Below are 21,089 nucleotides of genomic sequence, written 5' to 3' on the forward strand. Positions count from 1 at the left end.
AAAAAGAAGAAGAAAAAAACAACTTATTTCAATTTTTTCCTGTGAAACTAAGTATTACGATAATCTCATGATAGCTGAGGAAGGAAACGCAGAGGCTGCAACAGGGAGAACAGTCAAATCTCACAGATTTCTGACAGACCATGCTCAGATGGAAACTTGAACCAGGCAGACACATTGGAGAGCACATCGGGCTCTCTCAGCTGCCTCAACATTACAACACTCATCCAATATCCTTCAAGGAGGAATCGCCTGAGAAAACTATAAACATTTCCTCAAAACTCTGGGGTCCAAATTTGCTCCTACTGTTGCAGTCTAGGAAGACCTTGAGCACAGCTGAGTAAGAGGAAGCACATCAGCAGGATGCAGTTCCTAACCCTGTGTGTTGGGTACCGGGTTTTGCACAAACTTTGAATTGAGAGGTATGAGCCTACTCAGATCATGAGTATCATATTTGACTAAAACTGATGGATGGAATTGGGTTCATCCAAATTATAGTACTGAATCTCTTAAATGAATCTCTAAAAACTGAATCTGTTTTAAAAAAAGTTTATTTAAACAAAGGAGGTACATTTCACAGAAATGGTTATAAAATGCATAGCATATTATAAACAATACTGTTACTTTACAGATACTAGTTATTATCCTAAATACTGCTTTTTAAAAACTAACCTGAAATGAGAAAGCTAAAATCCCCAGTTAGCCCATCTTAGGCACTGTGAAAAAAATAGTATGATATAACAAAGCAGGTGTCCACTTTTTCATTCACTCTACTGATTGTATTACTGCATCATTAATTCACAAGTTCTTATTATGTGGAAATACCTGGTCCTTGGAGTCACATATCAAGACTAGATTTCCATCAACTGGAACACAAATTGCACTTGCTCAGCCAACCAAAACCCCATGCAACTCCAAGGAAAGCTGACTGAGGGTCTTCACAATGATTAACTTAATGGACAGAGACCATATGAGTGGACAAAAAACCTAGCAGTTCTAAGTTGTGCAAACATGTCATACCCATACTGCTATTTATAAGCAACTTGACTGCAAGTTGGTGAGTCCATGCATATTTCAAGCTTGACTTCAATGGAAATTGAATGCCCAGTAGAAACAGACCTTACCCTCAGCAGTGATGCAATGCCACAGAAAGTGGAATTGAGCCTTTTTACAGCACCTGCGAACTCAGCATACCTTGAACATTCAGAACTTCACATAACCAAATCCAGAGGCGTCTGTTTTCTGATCTTTGGGATGCCAGGGCACAAATTAGTAAAAACGAAGAGCACAGCACCGATCCATAACCATAGCTGAGACAGATACCAGCTCATTCACACAACACTTCAGCACATGAGTCATGACTGATTCTTACCATTTATACTTCAATGACAATAGGCAGAAAGCAAATGCTGAGGTAAAAGGAGTTGCACCAGGTTTGCACTGGTGTAAGCAAGTCTAGAATCAAGCAAGCTATAAAATCCATTAATTCACACATAACAGAGAAGGAAAAATCCCCTTATTTTCAAAACATATAGATACATGTAGATCAAAACATATAGATACATGTAGATCAAAACATATAGATACATGCTCAAGAATAAACTGACTTTCTGTATTATGACATGAGCTTTACAGTAGTTTAACCTTGGCTTGGACTGAAAATAAAGAAGCTTGAACTCTGGCCAGCAGAGCTCCTTTGGAACTGTTTGTCAAGACAGAAGAATGAGGTCCGAAGCAGTCCAAGAACATCGACGTTTCATTCACCATCTTCAAGTAGTTTTTGTAAGTTGTTCTGTATCTTAGAAAAAGAGAGAAAAATAATTGGGAAGCAGGAAGTGTTATACTGCATTTAAAAAAAAAATTAAGACATACTCTTCAATACACTCTCTGTGTGCACGTTAATTGTCACAACTATTCATACCAATGGTATTCATGTTAAATGCTTTCTGCACTAGAGTCAAAAGAAACATCTGGATACGATCAGCCAGCAGCACACCTAACTTCCGTATTATGAGTATCTCCTGCAATTTCCTCCTATAGATTTTCTCCTTAGGTATGAGAAAATAAGATAGAAAAAAACTAGAGCTAGAAAGAAAGGGACAAGAAACTCTATTTCGAACTTGATAAAAACCCAATAAAAGCCTCAAAATTGCAGCTCTTATGTTTAAGTGGATAATTCAAATAGTTTTGTAACAGCTTCAACTACACAGCCGGCTATGACGTATGCGCAGCAAAATAAGGTCTTCTAACTATTAACAGACGTGTCCACTTGCCAGATTTACTGTACCAATTGTGGGTTGCCTTCCCTTAGTTACACTGAAGGCAATGCCAGCCAGTTGCATCCTCAAGGATGATTTGCACAGACCTATTTTACACAGCCTATTTATCCACCTTTCATCTCCTTGTCCTTAAAAGCAGAGAGCGGGGAATATAGTGGGTCACATCCCCTGGCACATGTGTTCCCTGTATCTTAGTAACTAGCAGTCACTGGCTACAGAAAGTTTAGTCACAGCTACTTTCAGACTTGAATTTGTGGAGCCATTGTACTTCCTGTTCAAGGATACCACTTCTTAATCCTATCTCATGATTTCTAGACCAGATGCACACCTTTTTCAAGCGAGGCATTTTGGGGAAAGGAAAACAGTAAGAAGCACCTAATTTTGTAAGAGTCACTTAACACATACACAGGAATTTCCTTTTCACAAGGTACATTAGAATAAAGGTATGAGTAACATTAGGCCATGTTTTCCCTCCCCCAATTTAATGCTTTATCCTCTGATAGATACAGTGCATTTTAACAACCTGTTAAATACACTTAAATGCCAAAGCAAAATTCTGCTAAGCCATGGTAATTCCTTGGCTCCAGGTATGAAGTAGAGCTTAAAAAAATCACAAGGTCACAGTCAAGAAGTCATTGCAACGTATTCTTGCACTGAACATTTTTTAACTGGAGAATAATTTTTAGTTTTTAACCTAGATAATTTCTGTGCTCTAGTTTACAATGCTGCAGTTGCACAGGAAGTGAGATGAGAGATGACAAGTTACACTGGAACTTTTATGCTACCTTTGCTGCTGAAGCCAGCTGCAGCCAATTACTAGCATGTTTCACTAAGGCATATGAAACAGTTAAGCAACTGCAGTAACTTTGCTCAGAGAACATAAAGCTATTAGATTTCTACCAGTCTTGCAGTACAAAAGTAGGGTCAAACATCCTGTTCTAACTACCGCTCATCTAGATTTGAGACGGCAGGGATGTGGTAATACGCAGCTACAGGCAATACTCATTTAGCTTGTATGCACAGCAGTTGATTGTGTCTTGAGTATTTGGCAAATACAAGATAAGACTTTAAGAGTCCAATCCTGTAGACACTAACTGAAAAAAACCCACATGACTTAAGACTCTAATTCAGGACAGAAGGTCACTTCTCTTGGAATAGCTGAATGATCTGACCATCCAGCTGCCTTTTACTGCGTCTCCAAGCAGAGACTATATAAGGGAGTGGGAAAGAGCTTAGCGTGGCTGCAAAGGGCTGGCTGGCTGGCTTCCCACTTAAATGAAGTGAAGGTCTCCCATGAACCATCTTGCCAGCCTGTCCCAGACAGCTGGAAAGCAGTAACCTCTTAAATGACCTAATTTGGCTAAAGATTGTATCTGGTAATCATCTGGTAAGCATTTCCCCCTTGTAGTCATGTTGTTCTTATCCAGAGCATGCAGAGGGGTCATGCTAGCATTACTCTAGACTTCCCCAGCCAAGGGGGTGGAGATGTGGGGGGAGAGAAACCTCTTTTTGGCAGTCTCTGTAAAACCTATGGCACACAGCTAAACAGTGCTATTACATAATCCTAGCTTTATGCTATTTGAGAAACTTGGTTTGGGGAAAAAAGGTGTTGAAAGACCTTGGCATGCACTCAGTTTTAGAGAGAGAGGCAAAAATATCCCATGTGACTTAAGCACATAGGAATTCAAGTAGCTTTTGTGTTCGCTCCACTAATACTTTTTTTCATGCTTCGCCAGGGTATGTGTTCCCAATACATAACATTTCATACACCTACTGGGTGCCATTGTCAAGGTTTGGGGGCAGGGGTTGGATGGGGGCTGCAGGGGCAGCTCTGTGGGAAGAGGCCAGGGGCTGGACACGGCCGTTCCAGCAGCTTCCAATGGACACACCAGAGGGCACAGCCGAGCCCCTCAGCCAAAATGGTGGTGGAGCACCTGGGAAAGTTGTTTCCTGAAGAACTGGAGCCCTTGGAGGAGCCCATGCTGCAGCAGGGGGAAAATAGAGGAAGAAAGGAGCAGCAGAGAGAAAATTGTTATGTACTGACTGCAACCCCCCCCAGCCCCACTTGCGGGGCAGGGAGTGGGGTGAGGAGTCAGGAGCGAAGGAGTGAAGTTGAGCAGCGGGGAAGAAAGGTATTGTTCTATCATTTGTCCTTGTTTCTCACTACCCAAATCTATTTTAACTGCCACTATATTAAATTGATTTTCCCCAAGTAGAGTCTGTTTTGCCTGCAATGGTAACTGGTGAGCAATCTCCTTGCCTTTATCTTGACCCATGAGCTTTCTTATCCTATTTTCTCCCCCTGCCCTGCTAGGAAGGGGAATTGAGAGTGGCTAGGCGGGCATCTGAGGGCTGGCCAAGGTTACCCCACACAATACCTAAAGTGGAAATAAGGTCCGCACACTCACTCTTGTTTTGCATAGGTTTCCAATTTAAGTCAGTAAGTGCATTTATTTTGCCATTAGAAAATGGTAAAAAGTAAAGGTCAGGTATAGGGAATTACACAACTGGTGCAGCAGCATTTGTGTTACTAAAGTGAAACAGGCAGATTCCAGCCACTTCATATGAAGAGGCTGACTATATATGAAAGCCAGCATTGTTTTTCTTAACTGAAAAAACAAAACTCAAACAAAACTCCCAGACAGAAAATTTCATAAAATAGTAATAAAGGTTAAGTTCAGAATCCTTAGCCTTGATGAACAACAACAAAAAAATTTAGATCACTACACACAATAATCACCCCTGAAATGTCCAGTTTATTAGTATTCCTGGTTGTAAGCCTCAGCTCAAGGCAAAACATTTATACATACCAATTCTTGTACTTTGGTTAATTTACAGTCCAAAAACCAGTCCTTTGTCTAGGAAAACATGCCAACTTCTGGTATCAAATCTGGGGGTAACTTGGCACTTTTCAAAATAACAGACCATAGAAATTCAGCATGAACCTGATTAGTGGATCAGCATTTGCGTTATATCATAGGAAGTTACCTTTTCCAATTTTATAAGATTAGCGGTTAACTCATCACAAAGGGCATCAGCATTAATTTGCAGATGAGATCCCAAACTTCGGAGCACTGGATGTCTGTCAAACAGAATAAAGAAGTTAAGTGTGACAGAAGTGAAAAAAAGGAAAACAGAACGGAGAGATACATGTAGTGGGAATACAATGGTGACATTGTGAACTGTACTTGTTTACAGAAATAAAGGCCTAAGTCACTTTTGTGCTCTTGACTAGATTCTTTATGTGGTCTCATTTTCCAGAAGTTTGGATGGAAAACTTTACAGCTATTTACACTAGAAATAAGTTGAAAAGTTGCATAAGTTCCATGTCCTGTGACTTGCAGGAAATCAAAAAGCCCAACCCCTTGACGTTGTAGAAGTACACATTAGATCATCCTGTATCTTGTTACATTTAGGAGCAGAGCAACAGAAAGCAGGACTTTCTTGTGTAAGAGTGCTTCAGAAGAGGGACACAGCATCCTGCTAATCAAAACACGCTAAGAGTGGGAAAATGGCTTTTGACATTGCCTGCTGTTAGAGGTAGGTTTACCCCTCTCCTTGCGTTGTTGGTAAAATATAAATGCAAGCCTGTTTAAGATAAAGAACCATTTCCTCCATATTCCTTTTTTATCAAGAACCTAGCTCTGTCTTCTGACAAATGCATACAAGTCCTACTTCTTTCCACAGAAGACAGGTGAGAGCAGTTGGATCCTAAGCAGCATGATCATTGTTCAATATGACCACAAGTGCATTGTCAGAGTGACCTGTTCGTCATGGATGGGTCAAAGAAAGCTGAATTAAGAAGCACCCTTATTCAAGAACTTGCTACGGGTTTGAAACACTTTGCAGACAGTTCCACCCAGCCTGGGTACGGCTCTGGCTTAAATTTTATTTTTCCCCACTGTTTCTCAGGTGGTGTTTCTCCAGCTGTCAGCATTCCCAGTGATGCTGCATGTGGCTGCAGGTTTTGCAGCGAGATTTATAAATTACTTTTTAAGCCATGCTTTTCAGAGCAGCTCAGAAAAAAATCAGTTATAAGAAGGGGAGAAGAGTTAATGCAAAATTTAATGCTGAATAAACTGATTAATGTTCTCAGCAGTATGCAGTTAACTGCCTTCTGTCCTAAGAGAGGAACAGGAAGCTGATACAACTTACAGTGGCATACTTCTGTGGTGTATGCCCCTGCACTGCCTCTCCATTTGACATTTGCATATTTCCTATCCATGCAACATGGAGATTAAAAAAAAAAAAAAATATGCAGGGGCAGATGACATCCATGACTCTAGCTACAGAATAGAACTATCAGTGGAACTATAGCCCCTTTCCTTATTTCCTCTTCAAATACACAAACAATCCTCCCTTGGTGTGTTTGGATTTTTTTTGGTTTGGTTCATTTGGTTTTGTGGTGTGGGAGGTTGGTGGTTTTTTTTTTTTTTTTTTTTTTTTAATTTTAGTTTAGCAAGACAGGATATCACTTTCTAAAGAGGATATAGGCAGGCCAAAGCTTTAGAAAACATTATACAAGCAAGTCAGATGTATTAGCCCAAAGATTATGAAGTACCTTGTGTCATCTTAGGCTAATCAAATGACATTGATAAGACTGAAGACAGAAGTTACAGCTTTTCCACAGAATCATTGCTCTGGTAAGGAACTGCTCAATTCAGCAGTTTACACTTAAGTTACTCACAGCTACCTGAAACATTCTCAAGGCAGTAGAACACCATGATATATCACATTTGTACTAAAAGTCTTAAACAGAAAGCTGTGAGATGAGGCTAGTACAGATACAAGAACTACAGGACACTAAAGTATCACAAGAGGACTACAGTATCACAGTAGTTTCTGAAGAAAATAGATGAGCATGACAGATACTGGAAAAAGATTTTAAAAGCCCCAAATTTTAGAGAGTGTATCTTACTCCTTAATATGTGAATCAAAGGATGTGATGGAAACAAGACGCTCCTCCAGGACACTGATTTTATATCTCATGTAGAATGTAGAAAATATTAATACACAAACACTGTAAAAGAGAAAAATAAGGTACATCAGTTAATGGAAACTTTAGAGGTACCTGACAAATTTAATGTTAAAACCCATTTAAATTGTTACTTGTACCTGTTGAATAATAAAGGTATCATTGTTAGAAACACCTCGGGAATACCCATCAGTGGCATTCAGACAGTTATGAAAATCTCAGCCTTGAGTATGGCTTTGCTAAGTGACATGCCAAATGAACTTGGAAGTAGTTAAACTCTTTTAACGTCTCCTGAACCAAAAGACTCTTTGCTTTTAAAAGTAAAAGGCCTGTTAAGAAAGCCTGCCCCAGCATTTCTACTTCTGAAAAGTATAAAGGCCACAATTGCCAATAATTTACTTTTTTCAAGTGAAGCTTAGATTAATATAATCTATGTAAACATAAGAAAATCCTAGTATTTTGACAATCTTGGTATTAATTGCTAACTTACAGAACTGCGTAAAATATAAGTACATGGTTCAGAGATAAGAGCTTCTGGGACTTCACTTTGTGGAAGAACCTGAAGGCTTCAGAATCGCCTGTGAGAAAAAGAACGAAGTGTTACTTTGATCAAAGCAGACCACGGCACACAAACAGTGTTTTGAACCATGCGACAGATATATAAACAGAAGGATAAACAAGAAAGATATCTTCCAAGTTATGTGAACTGATATAACTATGCAAACTTATCTCAACTAACACCAGCTGAAGATCTGCCCTGACTCCTTACCATTTCGAGGACTGTTCTGGGTTTTTCCGTCAGGTCCGCGTTTACTGTGTGCATCTGAACGGACAGACTTTGCCTCAGCCTTGGAAACTTTCAAGTGAGCCTGTGTCTCAACGACATGATAATCTGTCAAAAGCAAGATTTTTAATAAAGCTCAAATATGAAGTCAAAGGAAGCTCTTGGTAGCTTAAGATAGTCAAGGAGTAGGAGAAGAGGAGGATTTTAAAAGGTGCATTTCTGGACTTGGATAGAAAGCAGCAGTAGGTTTAGTAGCCTTAAAACAGTTTGCATAGTAATTCCACATCATCACAAAAAATAAAGAAGCACCTGGACTGGAAGAGGATGATGTATGCTGCATTTACATTTCCAGATCCTTTGAAAGATGGCAACTTGTGCAAACTTTGAAGGTTATCATTCAATTTCCAGTCAGAAGATTATACAGACACAGAATTCATCTCTCAAAAAGACTGAATATGCTATAGTAATGATTCCAAATTACTTTAATAGCAACATCAAATTGAAATATTGAATTGTTACTTTAAAAAGGAGACTATAACTCTCTTTCCTGACTGTTTTTTTAAATGCAGACAATGTCTTGAAAGAAATGGGACAGAAAAATCCAGTCACACTCAGTTTTGTTCATGCTTTACTTGCATACCCTGGACTGCTCTAATGATGCACAAGAAACAGAACCACAAGTGACAGATGTGTTCCCCCCCTACCCCTCAATTCCTTTTGCTAGGGTGATTCTTTAACTGGATATTGTTTTTTCAGTTGTGGAAAATGGAAAGGTTTGAAGTAGTTATTAGCTGTAAAAAAGTAAGACAGCAAGTTAAATCATTATTCAGAAGCATTCATGTGGCAAGTGATGACACTACAATTTAGTTACTGCTTCACAAACACCACCAAACAATTAAAAATACACACACAGTAAATACCAAAGACCAATGAAAGCAAATAGCCCCAAATCATACCACTGAACAAAGGACACATAGGAAAAAAGAAGAGTTAATTAAAACTAATGGGACAGAAAACTGCTATAAAAAAAAAGATAGTATTTCATTTAAAAGTTATGGTAAAAGTTTCTTATTAAACAAATTCTTTTACAGTCAAGATGGAACCTGGAGTAATAAAAGCATAACAACAAAGTAATGTTAATATATATTAATTGTACAGCAGAATAATACCCTAGGTTTTGCTAATAACATTCAGCATGTGCTACATAAAACAAGTTCTGCTGTACTTATGAACTTATACGCAGTGAGTTTCTACACAGCATGCCTACTAATTAGGTGAACATGTCAAAAATAACTTTTTCGGTGACTAAAAGCCACCACAGTACAGAATGTTATTTGTAGAGATTAGAAGAAGTTACACTGTGACTTGAACTACTTTAGAATAGGGGGGTTTGTTTCTTTGTTTTTCTTTTTTTTAAAGGAGGAACATCTCCTACATTGTATCTGTGCTAGCACAACTGATGGGGGATGCGGGGAGCAGATAGCACATGGATAAGCAGCTGGAGGCAGTAGTGACAGATAGATCCACTGCTGACCAAGTCATTGCCTGAGTCTGGATTGCAAAGGGATATAATAATGGAAATGCAGCTATTGTGGCTTTGAGGAAGACCTTAAAAAAAAAAAAGTAATTCTCCAGGACCGTGGAGAACGTAGATTCTACATCAGAAGGGATTACAGAAGCAAAACTGAGAGCTAAGCCATTCTCATTTTCTTGGGGCCCCACGATCCCACTCACCTGGGAAGCATTCCAGCTCTGGGGTCTGTGAGCCTGTGCTGCTGGACTCTTCCATCTCTTGTCTCCGCTGCTGCACTATTCCATCCAGATCAGAATAGTCTTCATTGAAATCCTGATGGTGAGAAAGAGTCACAAGAAAGCTCAGCCCTGTTCTAAATCTAAGCAACCTTATTTCCTCTGACCTCCCTCTAGAAACTGAACCAACAATTACAGATTTAAACCTGATTAACCAGGAACAATCTCTGATATCAAGATGTTGAGGTCAAGTTGGCAAAATAAGCCCTGTACGATCACCAGAATTCAAGCCTCATTCCCTGCCTTCATTGAAGTGATTAAGTCTGTGTGCTTTAATGGAAAGAGACTGTTAAGTTAGACAAACTGAGAAGTCCAGGACAGGCATTACTAGAATTAGACCCTGGTCATCACATGTGGCTACACAGCTCTTTCACATGTCTGAATTGCCTTACAGAGGAAGGACTGCAACTATGAACACTTCAAAAACTGTTCATGGCAGAGAAGAAGCAACTTTAAGTCAGTACAGAGCGCTGTGAAACCTGACTGCTAAAGAGACATATCTAGAGCATACAGACCTTGGAATACATCCAAAGCATACACATGTATACATACTGCACATGATCAGATCAAATTATACCTATACAAATCATTCCCACTGCTTCCTAATGTTAAAAAATCATGGAATTTTTAGAAACAGATGTCATGATTTCCTTCAGTTTCCTTTCTTCAGACATTATAAGTAGTACTTGCAATAAAAGGTGCCATACAACAAAAGAACAAACATCTAAGCCATTTACCAAGGGCAGAGTTGTAGGACGATCAGCCCTGAAGCTGTTTTCTGCAGAAGAGGGATTTGAACTGTTGCCCATGCTTGTATCCTGAAAAAAGTAGCAGTGTTAACAAGGAACACACTCAGAAACTATCCAGCATTTAAAAGCAGGAAAGCAGTAATAATGAACACAAAGCTACATACATCTTCACTCCTGTTAGTACTTACCTCAAGATGTCTACAGATAGATTTTAATAGCTTGTAGGTGGTATCTCTGGAGAGTAAGGAGACAAACATGTACTGAAAAACAAAAGTTCCGAAACTGTTTGAGAAAAGGCATACCGTACAAGCTTCCTTTTGTCTAAATAAAACTGATAGATGGCTTTGCTGATCAACAAACTATTTTCAAGAACTTTCATATAGCAGGAAAAACCTCCACTCCTCCGAAGCCTATGACCTGACATCAATCACAAGGAACACAGAACAGGCACATAAAAGTTATCATGTTCTGCTGCAGGAACCAGAGCATAGTCCAGATGTGTTCTTTTTTTTTTTTAAAAAAGACTGCATACTATGGTTTACCTACCCCTTTAAAAAAAAACCAAACAAACCACAACTTGTTTTTTGTACAGTCTCCTGCATCTACAAAATATTTATGCAATGAAAATGGGCTGATTCTAAAGCTGCTCTTAGGATAATCACATTTTCTACTGATTGATGCAATTACTATTCCTGAGTATCACCGTAAGCAACTGTATTTTGTGCATCTAAGGTATTGCTGGTCAGGTAAGAGACCCACGTAAATGAAATGTCAGAGCTGCCAACAAGGCAGGTAACCCTCTGTGCATGCACTTCCTGACCCAGCTGTTTCAGTTCCCCAGTGCTACTACACAGCAGTCTTGGAGAATGGGGAATGGTAGACTACAGAGAGCAGGTGGCAACCAAAGATTCTATTTCTTATTTTCTCACCAAGTTCTACATAACTTTGTTTACTGCAGATCCAAAGAAAAAAGACAGGGAGTTAGTAGTAGGAATAAAAATGCCTGTCACAAGAGAGAAGGCAGAAGAAGCTAGAATCATCTCCTAAGAAAAGAGATCCTCCAGGGTCCTAAGTCTAATTGCCCACATACGACCAATTCCTATAGCTGTTTAAATGGCCACTTGGCACGTTCAAGAATCCCTCATATTACTGCCAATAAGTAGGGAGAAAAACAGAAGTAGAAAACAAAACCGAAAAAGAAAGCAGGCAGAGTGCAATAGCTTCACCCTCTACCAGTACTTACCCTATCTGTGACTGTTGCTATGATCAGAGCATTTGGCACAAGAAGGGCAGTTTTGGTTTTCTTCAAAAGTGTCACCGAGAGCACAGGTATACTAATCTGAAACAAGATCAATGTAGTGTTAGAGTCCCAATACGCACATACCAATCTGCATGCTCTTTCACAAGGTGCCAGCCTACCAACTGTGATAAGCCAGACCTTCAACACTCTTCACTTAAAGATTTCTCCACTACGTCCCTGATTATTAATATTTCATATGGAGCAGGTATGGTTTCAGATTATTACTATTTCTTAACTTTTTTACTTCTGTTTTTATCAGATGCCAATCCAGGCTTTTGTTTGTGTCTTCCTTTCCTGATCCCTTCCAGCTCTTATAAGACTACAGGCTTAGTTCACTGTAGATCTGCAGAACAAACCAGTCTTAAAGCTAGGCTTCTTTGTTTAGAAACAAAACATTTCAGAACACATCAGACAAGAGAGGCGTGTTGAAGAATGAACATAAAAGTCTTCTCACCACTTACAGATCCTTTAGTCTGCAACAAGCAGCTGAGTAAACAGCTCATCCTTCAGTAATGTTGAAAAATCCAATACTCAGACACCCACTGACTTACTTAAACTGATTCCTGTGTGTCCCATCCAGATTGTCTACATTTCCATTGAAAATTTCTCAATTTTCCTTCCTGCTTTGTGTTTACATCCAACCCCATTAACTTAATGCCTGCTAGGTTTCAGAGTATTTCACTTCAGATATTCTGTATGGGCTCTCCTTGTAAACCCTGTATTACAAAGGACTGAATACCTGGTTTGACTTTCAGCTGAAAAGTAATAATTATTTCAGGAAACAAGGTTTACCTGCAGGCAACTTGGAAAGCAACTAAATTGCATAAGATAATGCTTAGCTCCAGGAAAGACTCAAGGCCAATATATATAGCCAAAACAGAACTACCTGGAAAGACAGTGGTGTCTTTCAAAGCTTATTCAATCCTGCAGAAGCAATCTTTTGTTTTTCAATATGCACAGTGTTTACACTGCAGATTCAAATCTCCTGACTTGCATTCCCTCCACCAAAGCTTTCAATAAAAAAAATTCTGCAGGAAGAAGAATTAATGTTGAAAAATTTATTAGAACATGTAGACCTGCTATTTCACACAATAAAACACTTTATCACTAAGCTTAAATTTTTTTGTAAGTTCTAAGCAATAGAGGTTTTGTGTCTTGGAAACTTTGTCAGTGTATCTCACTGCTAAGAAGGTTCCTCCTCTTGTCAAGCTTGATTTCTTCCTCCCCCTCCCATTACATTATTATTAATTATATCCCCGATTTTCCTGCTTTTTTGTTGATGGTATTCCTAAAAGCTTGTGCCTGCTGTATGGGACTGAACAAAGCTTTAAATGTATGTTGCAGGGATAGCGGAAGGCAGCTGGAAGTAAATGATCAGGCCTATCCCCCTTCATTCTTCATTTTCCCCACAATGTTTTCTGAAAACAATGACTCAGAATTCAGTATTTTCAACTATCACTGTAGCCACTTTTACAAATACTGTCCACTCTACCCTATCTTGTAATATGTTTCCCTTTTCATAAATATGTATATATTCCTGCATTTAAAACCCTGTTGACAAAGATAATTTCCTAGTACTACATCATTATCATTCTGCATCTTTTTTTCCAGGTCTTTCTAGTCTACTTGGTAGAGTTCTACTGGATTTTTTTATACATTTAGCTTAGCTTGAATTTAGAAAGCTCTCCCACAGTTTGAAGTAGTCACATGTTTGTGATGAACAGGAGATCGCTAGTACAGCAGCTTCAATTTTAATGAAACTAATTGCCAAGATAGCTGTTACTAACTATGAATGACACTATTTGTTAATTTTGATTTCCTTGTTTATGCCACATGGCTTTCACCTACATACAAACCATGCGCATTAATGTACTGCCTATGACTAATAGAATCCATTAACTAGGAATCAACAATAACTCAGTTTCTTGGGCCAAGCAGTAAAACACAATAACCCATAAGGTCACTATGAACAATGTGTTGCTAATAAATTTAACCATTCTTTAAACCCATTCCACCTTCATAAAGGCCATTTCAAAGATAGATTGGTGTTCCATCAAAATGGTTGACAGCAGAGAAATGAGATACTGTCAACTCCTGAACTGGTTTCAGCACCCAATTCACTGGCAAAGGGTCTGGATCTAACGAGGAACTTTGTTCAAGGAAGTACTCAAGAAAGAAGCCAAAGAAACCCTTGCAGCAAATCAAGCTGTTTCCCAATAAAAGCTCAAAAATAAAGTAGAGTTTATGTAAACAAAGAAAACCACTCCAAAAGTTCCGAATCAACAGAATCAGAACCCACATCTTTTTCGAAAGGCTTTATTTTTATCTGTATGCATATCATTCACCACAGGGGGCCCAAGCCTTAGGTGGGTCGTATCTACACTGAGAGAGTAAATGATGATCTTGTAAATTAGGATCTTCCTGACTGTTTATGTTCCATTTCTGCTCTTCATACTAGGCTCCCAAGTAAAAACCTAGCAAACTGGTTTTTCTTTCCCCGTTCTCTGTTTACACAGAATAGGAGTGCTAGAAGAAGGAGTGCTTACTCAGAAGGAGTGCTAGAAGAAGAAATCCCTCAAAGGTCTTTGCCACTCAACTCAGAAGCCAGTTTTAGTTCTTCCTCTTTGTCTTAATATGCTTGATCCTTCCCTCTAGTTCCCCAACTACAGTCTTGCAGTCCTTATACTTTTCAGCTTTCCTTCCTCCTCCTCCTCCTCTTTTCCATACTTACCCCAAGAGAGACATTGTTGTACAGTTTGTGCTATATGGTCTTGGCAATGCCCTCACTGCTGCATGTCAGATCCCTTCCTTTCATCTATTTTTTTCAGATGGAAGTCCTTAAGAGAGAGACTCAATCTTTCATAATAACAGTGTTCCAGTTCCAGAGTGACTTTTGGGCATTGCTTCTGAACAGTGATTGTATTCAATAATACTTAGAAGTATTAGTAGTATTCTAGCCTTGCATAATAATGTGAACTTCTGGTGATGAATAAACTGTTAAGGAATAGCATTACTGTTCTGTACATAAAGATTTTACCTACCTTAGTGTCTTTACCAAAAACCTTGGAATGGAAGCAAATCCAGTTTTCAGAAAGGAATAACTTTCCTTGGTACGGAATTTCTTTCTGCAGAGCACAGGTAAAACCTGAAACAAACAGACACTCTATAATCTTTAAGGTAACCACAACCCAAGCCAACTGTTACCAGTTTGGCTTTTGTTTTGCTCTTTTTTCAAAGCCATAATATGTTTACATTTATACCTTTTGATAAACATTATCAAACCTTGAAATATTCAATGAGTTTAACTAATAGTGACAAGCTCACAAGATTTCACAGGCCTAAATTCAGATTCAAAATATCTGAAGGACAAAGACTGAAATGTGTAACAGCACACAACTGGCTCCCAGAAGCCAAGAATCCTTTCTGAGAGAGTACCAACTAGCTTCCTAGAAACTTTTTGACTAGCTTTCAGGTAACTATATTATGTAAATTTAAAAGAGCTTAATGAAAGGTTTTAGCTTTAAACTTTTAGCTCTATAGCAGTTGTCTGGACTAGATGACCAACAGAGGTACAACACGTGAAGTAATACTGCTTTTACTTTACAGCCATTGAGCAAACCATTTCTCACTCACAAACCGCTTTCCTTGTATTCCTTTCAAGAAACATGTTATACATACCTATGTAGAATTCACTTGTTATAACTACCACAGAGAACAGTAGAATCTTTAAACATTTTAAGTCCTTCTCCTACCAGTGTTTTTAAATCTTAAAGCATCACCAACAGCAAAAACTCAAGTTAGTCACTTCACCAGTGCTGTCTCAATTAAGTAATGCCTTTAGTAAGGAAGCTTCAGTACCAAAAAAATGTTGCACTCTGCTAAGAAGTGCAAAGTGGGCTACAATTCCCAAAAATGCCCAACATCTGAAGATTTAAGTTTTGCAAGATTACAACAAAAACACCCACTTCATGCAGATGAAGACCTTGTAGCTCTAGGCAGCTTGAGCTTAAGGTTTTTAAAATTTAGGTAGTCCCTCTTGTACATTACCACAGTTGGTGGATAACAACATTATTTTAGACCCACAGCCAGCAACAACAAGGGGGTTAATACTTACTTTGTTTCAGTGGCTCATCAATAGGAACATCTAGAAACAGCTTATGAAAGTGTGCATTTGCCTTCAGCTAAAAAACAAAAAGCCCCACACCCAGAGACACATACCTTATTAGATATTCTTACAATCAAGGGACCCATTCCACTTCCTGTCCTCCCAATACCTTCTCATTTTGCCCACTTCTTTTACAATAAATCCTCATTTTTGCTATGTGGCTATTAAGTTTGTATCCTGCTTTACCCAGACTCTAAAACACCGATGAAAAAGAAATCTATGTCCTTATACAACCGTGAACTACAATATTGCTAAACAAGGAGACTGTCATGGTAGTTACGTATTTACTCTTAATACATATAAACAAACAAGTCCATCCTCTGCCCTACCTGATTTGAGGCACGTTTTTTCCTTTCAATCTTGGAGTCACTCTTGATATCCATTGTCAGGAGTGGACTATCTGTGCTGCTCTTTGTCCTGAAGATTAAAAAAGGCATCCCATATAAGCTTGGCCTCAGTTCATTAGTCTTTGTAAGTTATCAACAGGACGTGCTTTTCCATGAAACATATTAATCCTTTAATAACTATTATCTGATTCATCAAGGATTATGCAGCAATAAAGAGGAGTGTATTTTATTCTTAAACCATGCCAGCCCTCACTGAAGGTCATCTTTTAATTTAGAAGGAATATTCTAAATTACTAGTTGTAAGGCAGTAAAAAAAAGTTCAAGACATTTTCACAACTTAATGAGTTATCAGAGTGCTTAGCTCCCTGTTCATTTGTTTCTGGGCAACATGTGAAATACTAACACTAAGCATGTTACTTACTAATGCAAGATAAAGTAAGATAAATCTTAGTAGCTGAGAGTGCAAGGTAGTGTACTGAAAGCTATGAACTTGTACTACAAAATGTGAGCTCATTTGGAAAGTGCAACAGAGAAGAAACATAGGTGCACAAGTCAGAGGATGGCTATGAACTGTGTAGTGTAGTGTAATTAAATCATTAAGATAGCCACCAACCCTAGAGCATATGAAAGGGAATTGTGAGTGCCAGTTGTATAGGAAGCTGTACCTGTACAGATCTAGCCATTCATACTGGAAAAAGAAAACCAACCAAAAACCCAACAACTCTAGAGTAGAACAAGTACAGAGGAAAGTCTCTGTGGATGGCTGGGAAAATAAGTTTTTTCTGTTTTATACAGGAGAAATTAATGGAATGGACTGTTCAGAAAAACAAAAACTGAGGTGGGATAACAGTGTTTCATAAATCAGGAAGAGACGAACATTATCCCTGAGAGCTATTTAGCACAGAACAAAAGCATATCAACAGGTTATAAAAATAAGGTAGCTCTTCTTTAGAGGCCTTCAGATGCAGACTGAAAAACAGAAGGAAAAACACAACACAGGACTTCTATACTGAATGACCCGAAGAACATGTTGTGCTAAAGATTCAATGGGGAAAGAAAGGGGCTATAAAAGTTTCCATTACTGCACCTTATCCTGCACAGTAAGTCTTCTTTACTGTCCTAAACTTGAGACGTTCAGGATTTCCAGTAAAAACTGTAAGGGTGAGAGGAAGAGAATCCCCAAGTGTAACAGAGATATAGCTGGATTTAGGAGAGAGATTGTACAGCAGGACTGATTTAGACAGCAGGAGGACTGGCTGCATATCTCAGGTGGTTTCCTGAGATATGCAGTTTTCTTCCCTCACAGAAGGAAACTCTTAAAATACATGTGTACATGTATTTGTGTGCCTATGTAAAGTACAGGTCAAACTGAAATGAACAGTGAGCCTTACAAAAAACTTAGGCCAATCTCTCATCAGCACACAGTCAATTACATTGTATGTGAGAGATAAGACTGGAAGGGGAGTTTGGGGGGAAAAAAAAAAATAATCACATATTTCTTCAAATACCTTCTCCTCAAAGATGCTTCAGGAAATTAAGTGATGTTTTTTAAATATCTGCCTTGTGACCAAAACCACAGTGTCAGGTTGACTGCTGACTTCTGCATTGGCTGCTCAGGTGACAAAGTGAAAGGGATGTGAAGTTTGTATTCAAGCCCTCCAAGTGGGATTTTAGTATTATTTAACTTTCTTTTAGAAGAGTTTCAAATGCATTCCAGTTCTCCAACAACAGAGGAATGACTGTTTTTGCAGAGCAATACAATAATTCGATGCAATATACAGCACACAGTCCAAAATTAAAACTTTTGTCATAGCTTTACCATGGATAATCAATATTTGAACAGCACGAACAAACAGCACGGAAGTGTTTTGGGAACAGCCCAGAACTCAAATTGCAGCTCAGTCTGACTGCTCGTCAAATTGACTGTGAAAGGGATGTAACTAGCAGTGGCACCAAACAGTGCAATGTATTTTTTCCTAGAACAGGGAAGCTAAGCCAGCCCAAAGTCTAAATTCCCACTGTTGTGACTGCTTGTGGTGGGTAACAGAGCAACCCCTGGAAGGTGGCTCTGATTCCTGTTTACTTGCATAGTGTGCAAGCTAACCCACAACTGGGATGTGTGATAAATCTTGCTACTCAGCGTTTCTTCTTGAATGGGTTGTAACCATTCTGATTATCTGACTAGAAGAAAACTGACAGCATTTCTGACATTACCTAGCAAGATCAACTTTTTTCCGGTCATCAAAATATTCCATTTCACTGGTAGGGGTCTGCAGCAACACAGTAGGTGATTTTCCTGCCTTTCTTTTTTCATCTGTTCCATTTTCTCCATCTGAACTGCAGAGGGAAAAAATAAAAAAAAAGAAGAGATAGGAATGAGTATTGCAGGACTCATACCAATGTCAAATGCCACTGCAACATGTTGACAATACAGCACATACTGAAGAACAAAATTATGACATATCTTTTATATAAAGGCCCTGAAAAGTCTTCATCTACTGACTTGACAATATTATACATCTGAACAGTATTCTGAGCTTCAGTACTGGAATTTCAGCAATGAAGAGAGGAAAACTGAAATACTGCCATGGATATTTCAGTGCTCATAAAATTTGTAGCTCTAGCTTCTGTTCCAAAGAGAATGTCTCGTTTAGAAAAAATGCATTCCATGTTGAGTACTCGGACTCGATGACTAATGGAAATTAATTTGATTGGCAAGTTGGGAGAAAAACATCCTGCATGACAGTACCTAGTGCTTAGCAGATTATTTGTGGCTCAATGTTGCAAGAGGAAGCTGGGTCCTATTTTGCCTCTCACTTACCTCTTCTGTGAAAGTCCACCTGCAGGATTTTCACAATAAAGGGTCCTCTCAAAGTCTCAAAAGTGCTGGTTTTATTTTACAAAAGCAGCACTGCCACCACAGTGCATTGCCCTTCCACAGCACATGCCACTGCTTCAGAAATGTATGTTAAGGAACTACAGCCTGAGGGCTAAGAGATGTGCCATCAGAGTCTTTCCCTGTGCCATCAGAGTCTTTCCCTGGCTTCCCTTCTCATAATTTTCTAATAAAATGTTAACTCAGAAATCTTAAAGAAAAAAAGCTGGCAATAATAGCAGGGTCTAAAGAATGACAATACTTTAAAATAAGACATGATGAATATATACACACACCCTTCTTCGTAAGACTAAAGCCTCGGAAAGACTACAGGATGCTCTTAGCATTAAAGACGAAAGCCAAACGATGTTGCTCGTTAATTTAATGCCTGGCCTGAATAACCCCATTTACAGAAGGTTTCCATTATAATGTTTAATTTCTGCAATTTTACAGCAACAACACAGCCACTGCCATCATGTGAGGGTGTCTTGACAATAACCAGTTTCTTTTCCTACTAAGACAAACGTTTTGCTGACAGAGGTTCCCAGACTAATTTAATCTCCATTTTCTTTTAGGAAGGGCATAAAAAGATCCATTGCTTTGATTACACTTTGGTGAATAAGATCAGAAGATACAGCTCACAACATCTTAATTGAGATCTAATGAGGTGGCATCCTACTTCACAGCTAAACTAGAGCTTATGTTGCAGGACAAAAGCCATGGAGTTTTGCCTTACTGGTGCTGGGACTTGTTCTCAAGGGGTCTTACATTTACATACAGCAACTATTCCCCTATCTAAGCCTTCCTCAACCCTTAGCACTCCCCACCACAGGGACACCGAAAGTGGGACTACCTAAGTCACACTTTATGTATACTTGAAAGGATTACAGCACTAACAAAGTCAATGAGGAAAAAACCAATCGTTTCCCCATTGCTTGACTCTTGGATCAGCCCTGCCTGACCACAAGGCACCACCTTTTATTTTCGGCCAACATAAACCAGAATTAAATGGGCAATTCAAGACATTTAAGTGGAACCCAGTCTTTTGCCTGAAAAAACCAAATCAGCAGTTTTAAGACTGTTTGAGATTTTAAGCAGAGAGAACTGCCAACCCACAGTGCTCCACGCAAGCATAGGGGAGCTTGTATTCCAAAGGTCTGCAAATCCTGCAAACGCCTTAGTCACAGTCTTGCTATCTGTTATTTTTTGGTTCCCCAAATTCTTGGGCTTCAAGGGAGGCCAGATAATACCAGACATGAGTGGGATGAGGAACAGGGTGAGGCAAAATTGTCAGGTTCAATCACACCTGCATTTCAAAAGAACAGCACAGCATAGAAACTCCCAAGTGAGTAAGACAACATGACACAGCAGTATTTTTAAGATGTAGTTGCTTGAACCTGGAGCCTGATTGGTGTACAACATTGCCTTGGGCAGCCTGCATTTCTTACACGGCAATGCTATCGACTGATCAAAGCAGCCTGTATCACACCCACACTTCCGTACTACAAATTTGTTTCAAAAACACCTATAATGCAGCTTTAAGTGTTCACTTACACCTGCCAGCATGGTTAGATGTTTTGTTGCTCTTAAATGCTTTACTTACTTACCACTCATATTCCCTTTTCCCTCAACCATGAATTAATCCCTACTTCACAGTTAAACCTATGAGCCTGTTCTATCCTGTCTGTTGTTCCTGTTAACCACTACTATTCCTGAACCTCTCTACTGTCTGAATTCATTCTCTCTAGCTGCTTTGAGATGGCAAAGAGCTAGGGCATCTCAACATGCTAACCCTGCTGACTGTTGTGT

At 39.0% G+C, this 21,089-nt stretch overlaps 1 protein-coding gene across 4 annotated transcripts in view; it reads right to left on the reverse strand.

Annotated features, from left to right (window-relative positions):
* Positions 1-1,567: 1,567 nt before the first annotated feature.
* The window catches only part of GRAMD2B (GRAM domain containing 2B), a 32,210-nt gene continuing 12,688 nt past the window's right edge, over positions 1,568-21,089 (reverse strand). For 3 of the 4 annotated variants that reach the window (XM_075527111.1, XM_075527109.1, XM_075527113.1), the window contains exons 2-14: positions 18,620-18,742; positions 16,388-16,475; positions 16,008-16,074; positions 14,935-15,038; positions 11,837-11,932; positions 10,782-10,853; positions 10,582-10,662; positions 9,770-9,881; positions 8,021-8,143; positions 7,742-7,829; positions 7,195-7,296; positions 5,265-5,358; positions 1,568-1,795 (exon numbers count right to left, since the gene is read on the reverse strand). In XM_075527111.1, coding sequence (XP_075383226.1) covers positions 1,754-1,795; positions 5,265-5,358; positions 7,195-7,296; positions 7,742-7,829; positions 8,021-8,143; positions 9,770-9,881; positions 10,582-10,662; positions 10,782-10,853; positions 11,837-11,932; positions 14,935-15,038; positions 16,008-16,074; positions 16,388-16,475; positions 18,620-18,660 — 1,110 coding nt within the window. In that variant the 5' untranslated portion in view covers positions 18,661-18,742 and the 3' untranslated portion in view covers positions 1,568-1,753. The remainder of the gene's footprint in view (positions 1,796-5,264; positions 5,359-7,194; positions 7,297-7,741; positions 7,830-8,020; positions 8,144-9,769; positions 9,882-10,581; positions 10,663-10,781; positions 10,854-11,836; positions 11,933-14,934; positions 15,039-16,007; positions 16,075-16,387; positions 16,476-18,619; positions 18,743-21,089) is intronic. The other variant, XM_075527110.1, reaches the window with a different exon arrangement.

This window comes from Mycteria americana, chromosome Z (assembly GCF_035582795.1).
Source record: "Mycteria americana isolate JAX WOST 10 ecotype Jacksonville Zoo and Gardens chromosome Z, USCA_MyAme_1.0, whole genome shotgun sequence".
NCBI lineage: Eukaryota > Metazoa > Chordata > Aves > Ciconiiformes > Ciconiidae > Mycteria > Mycteria americana.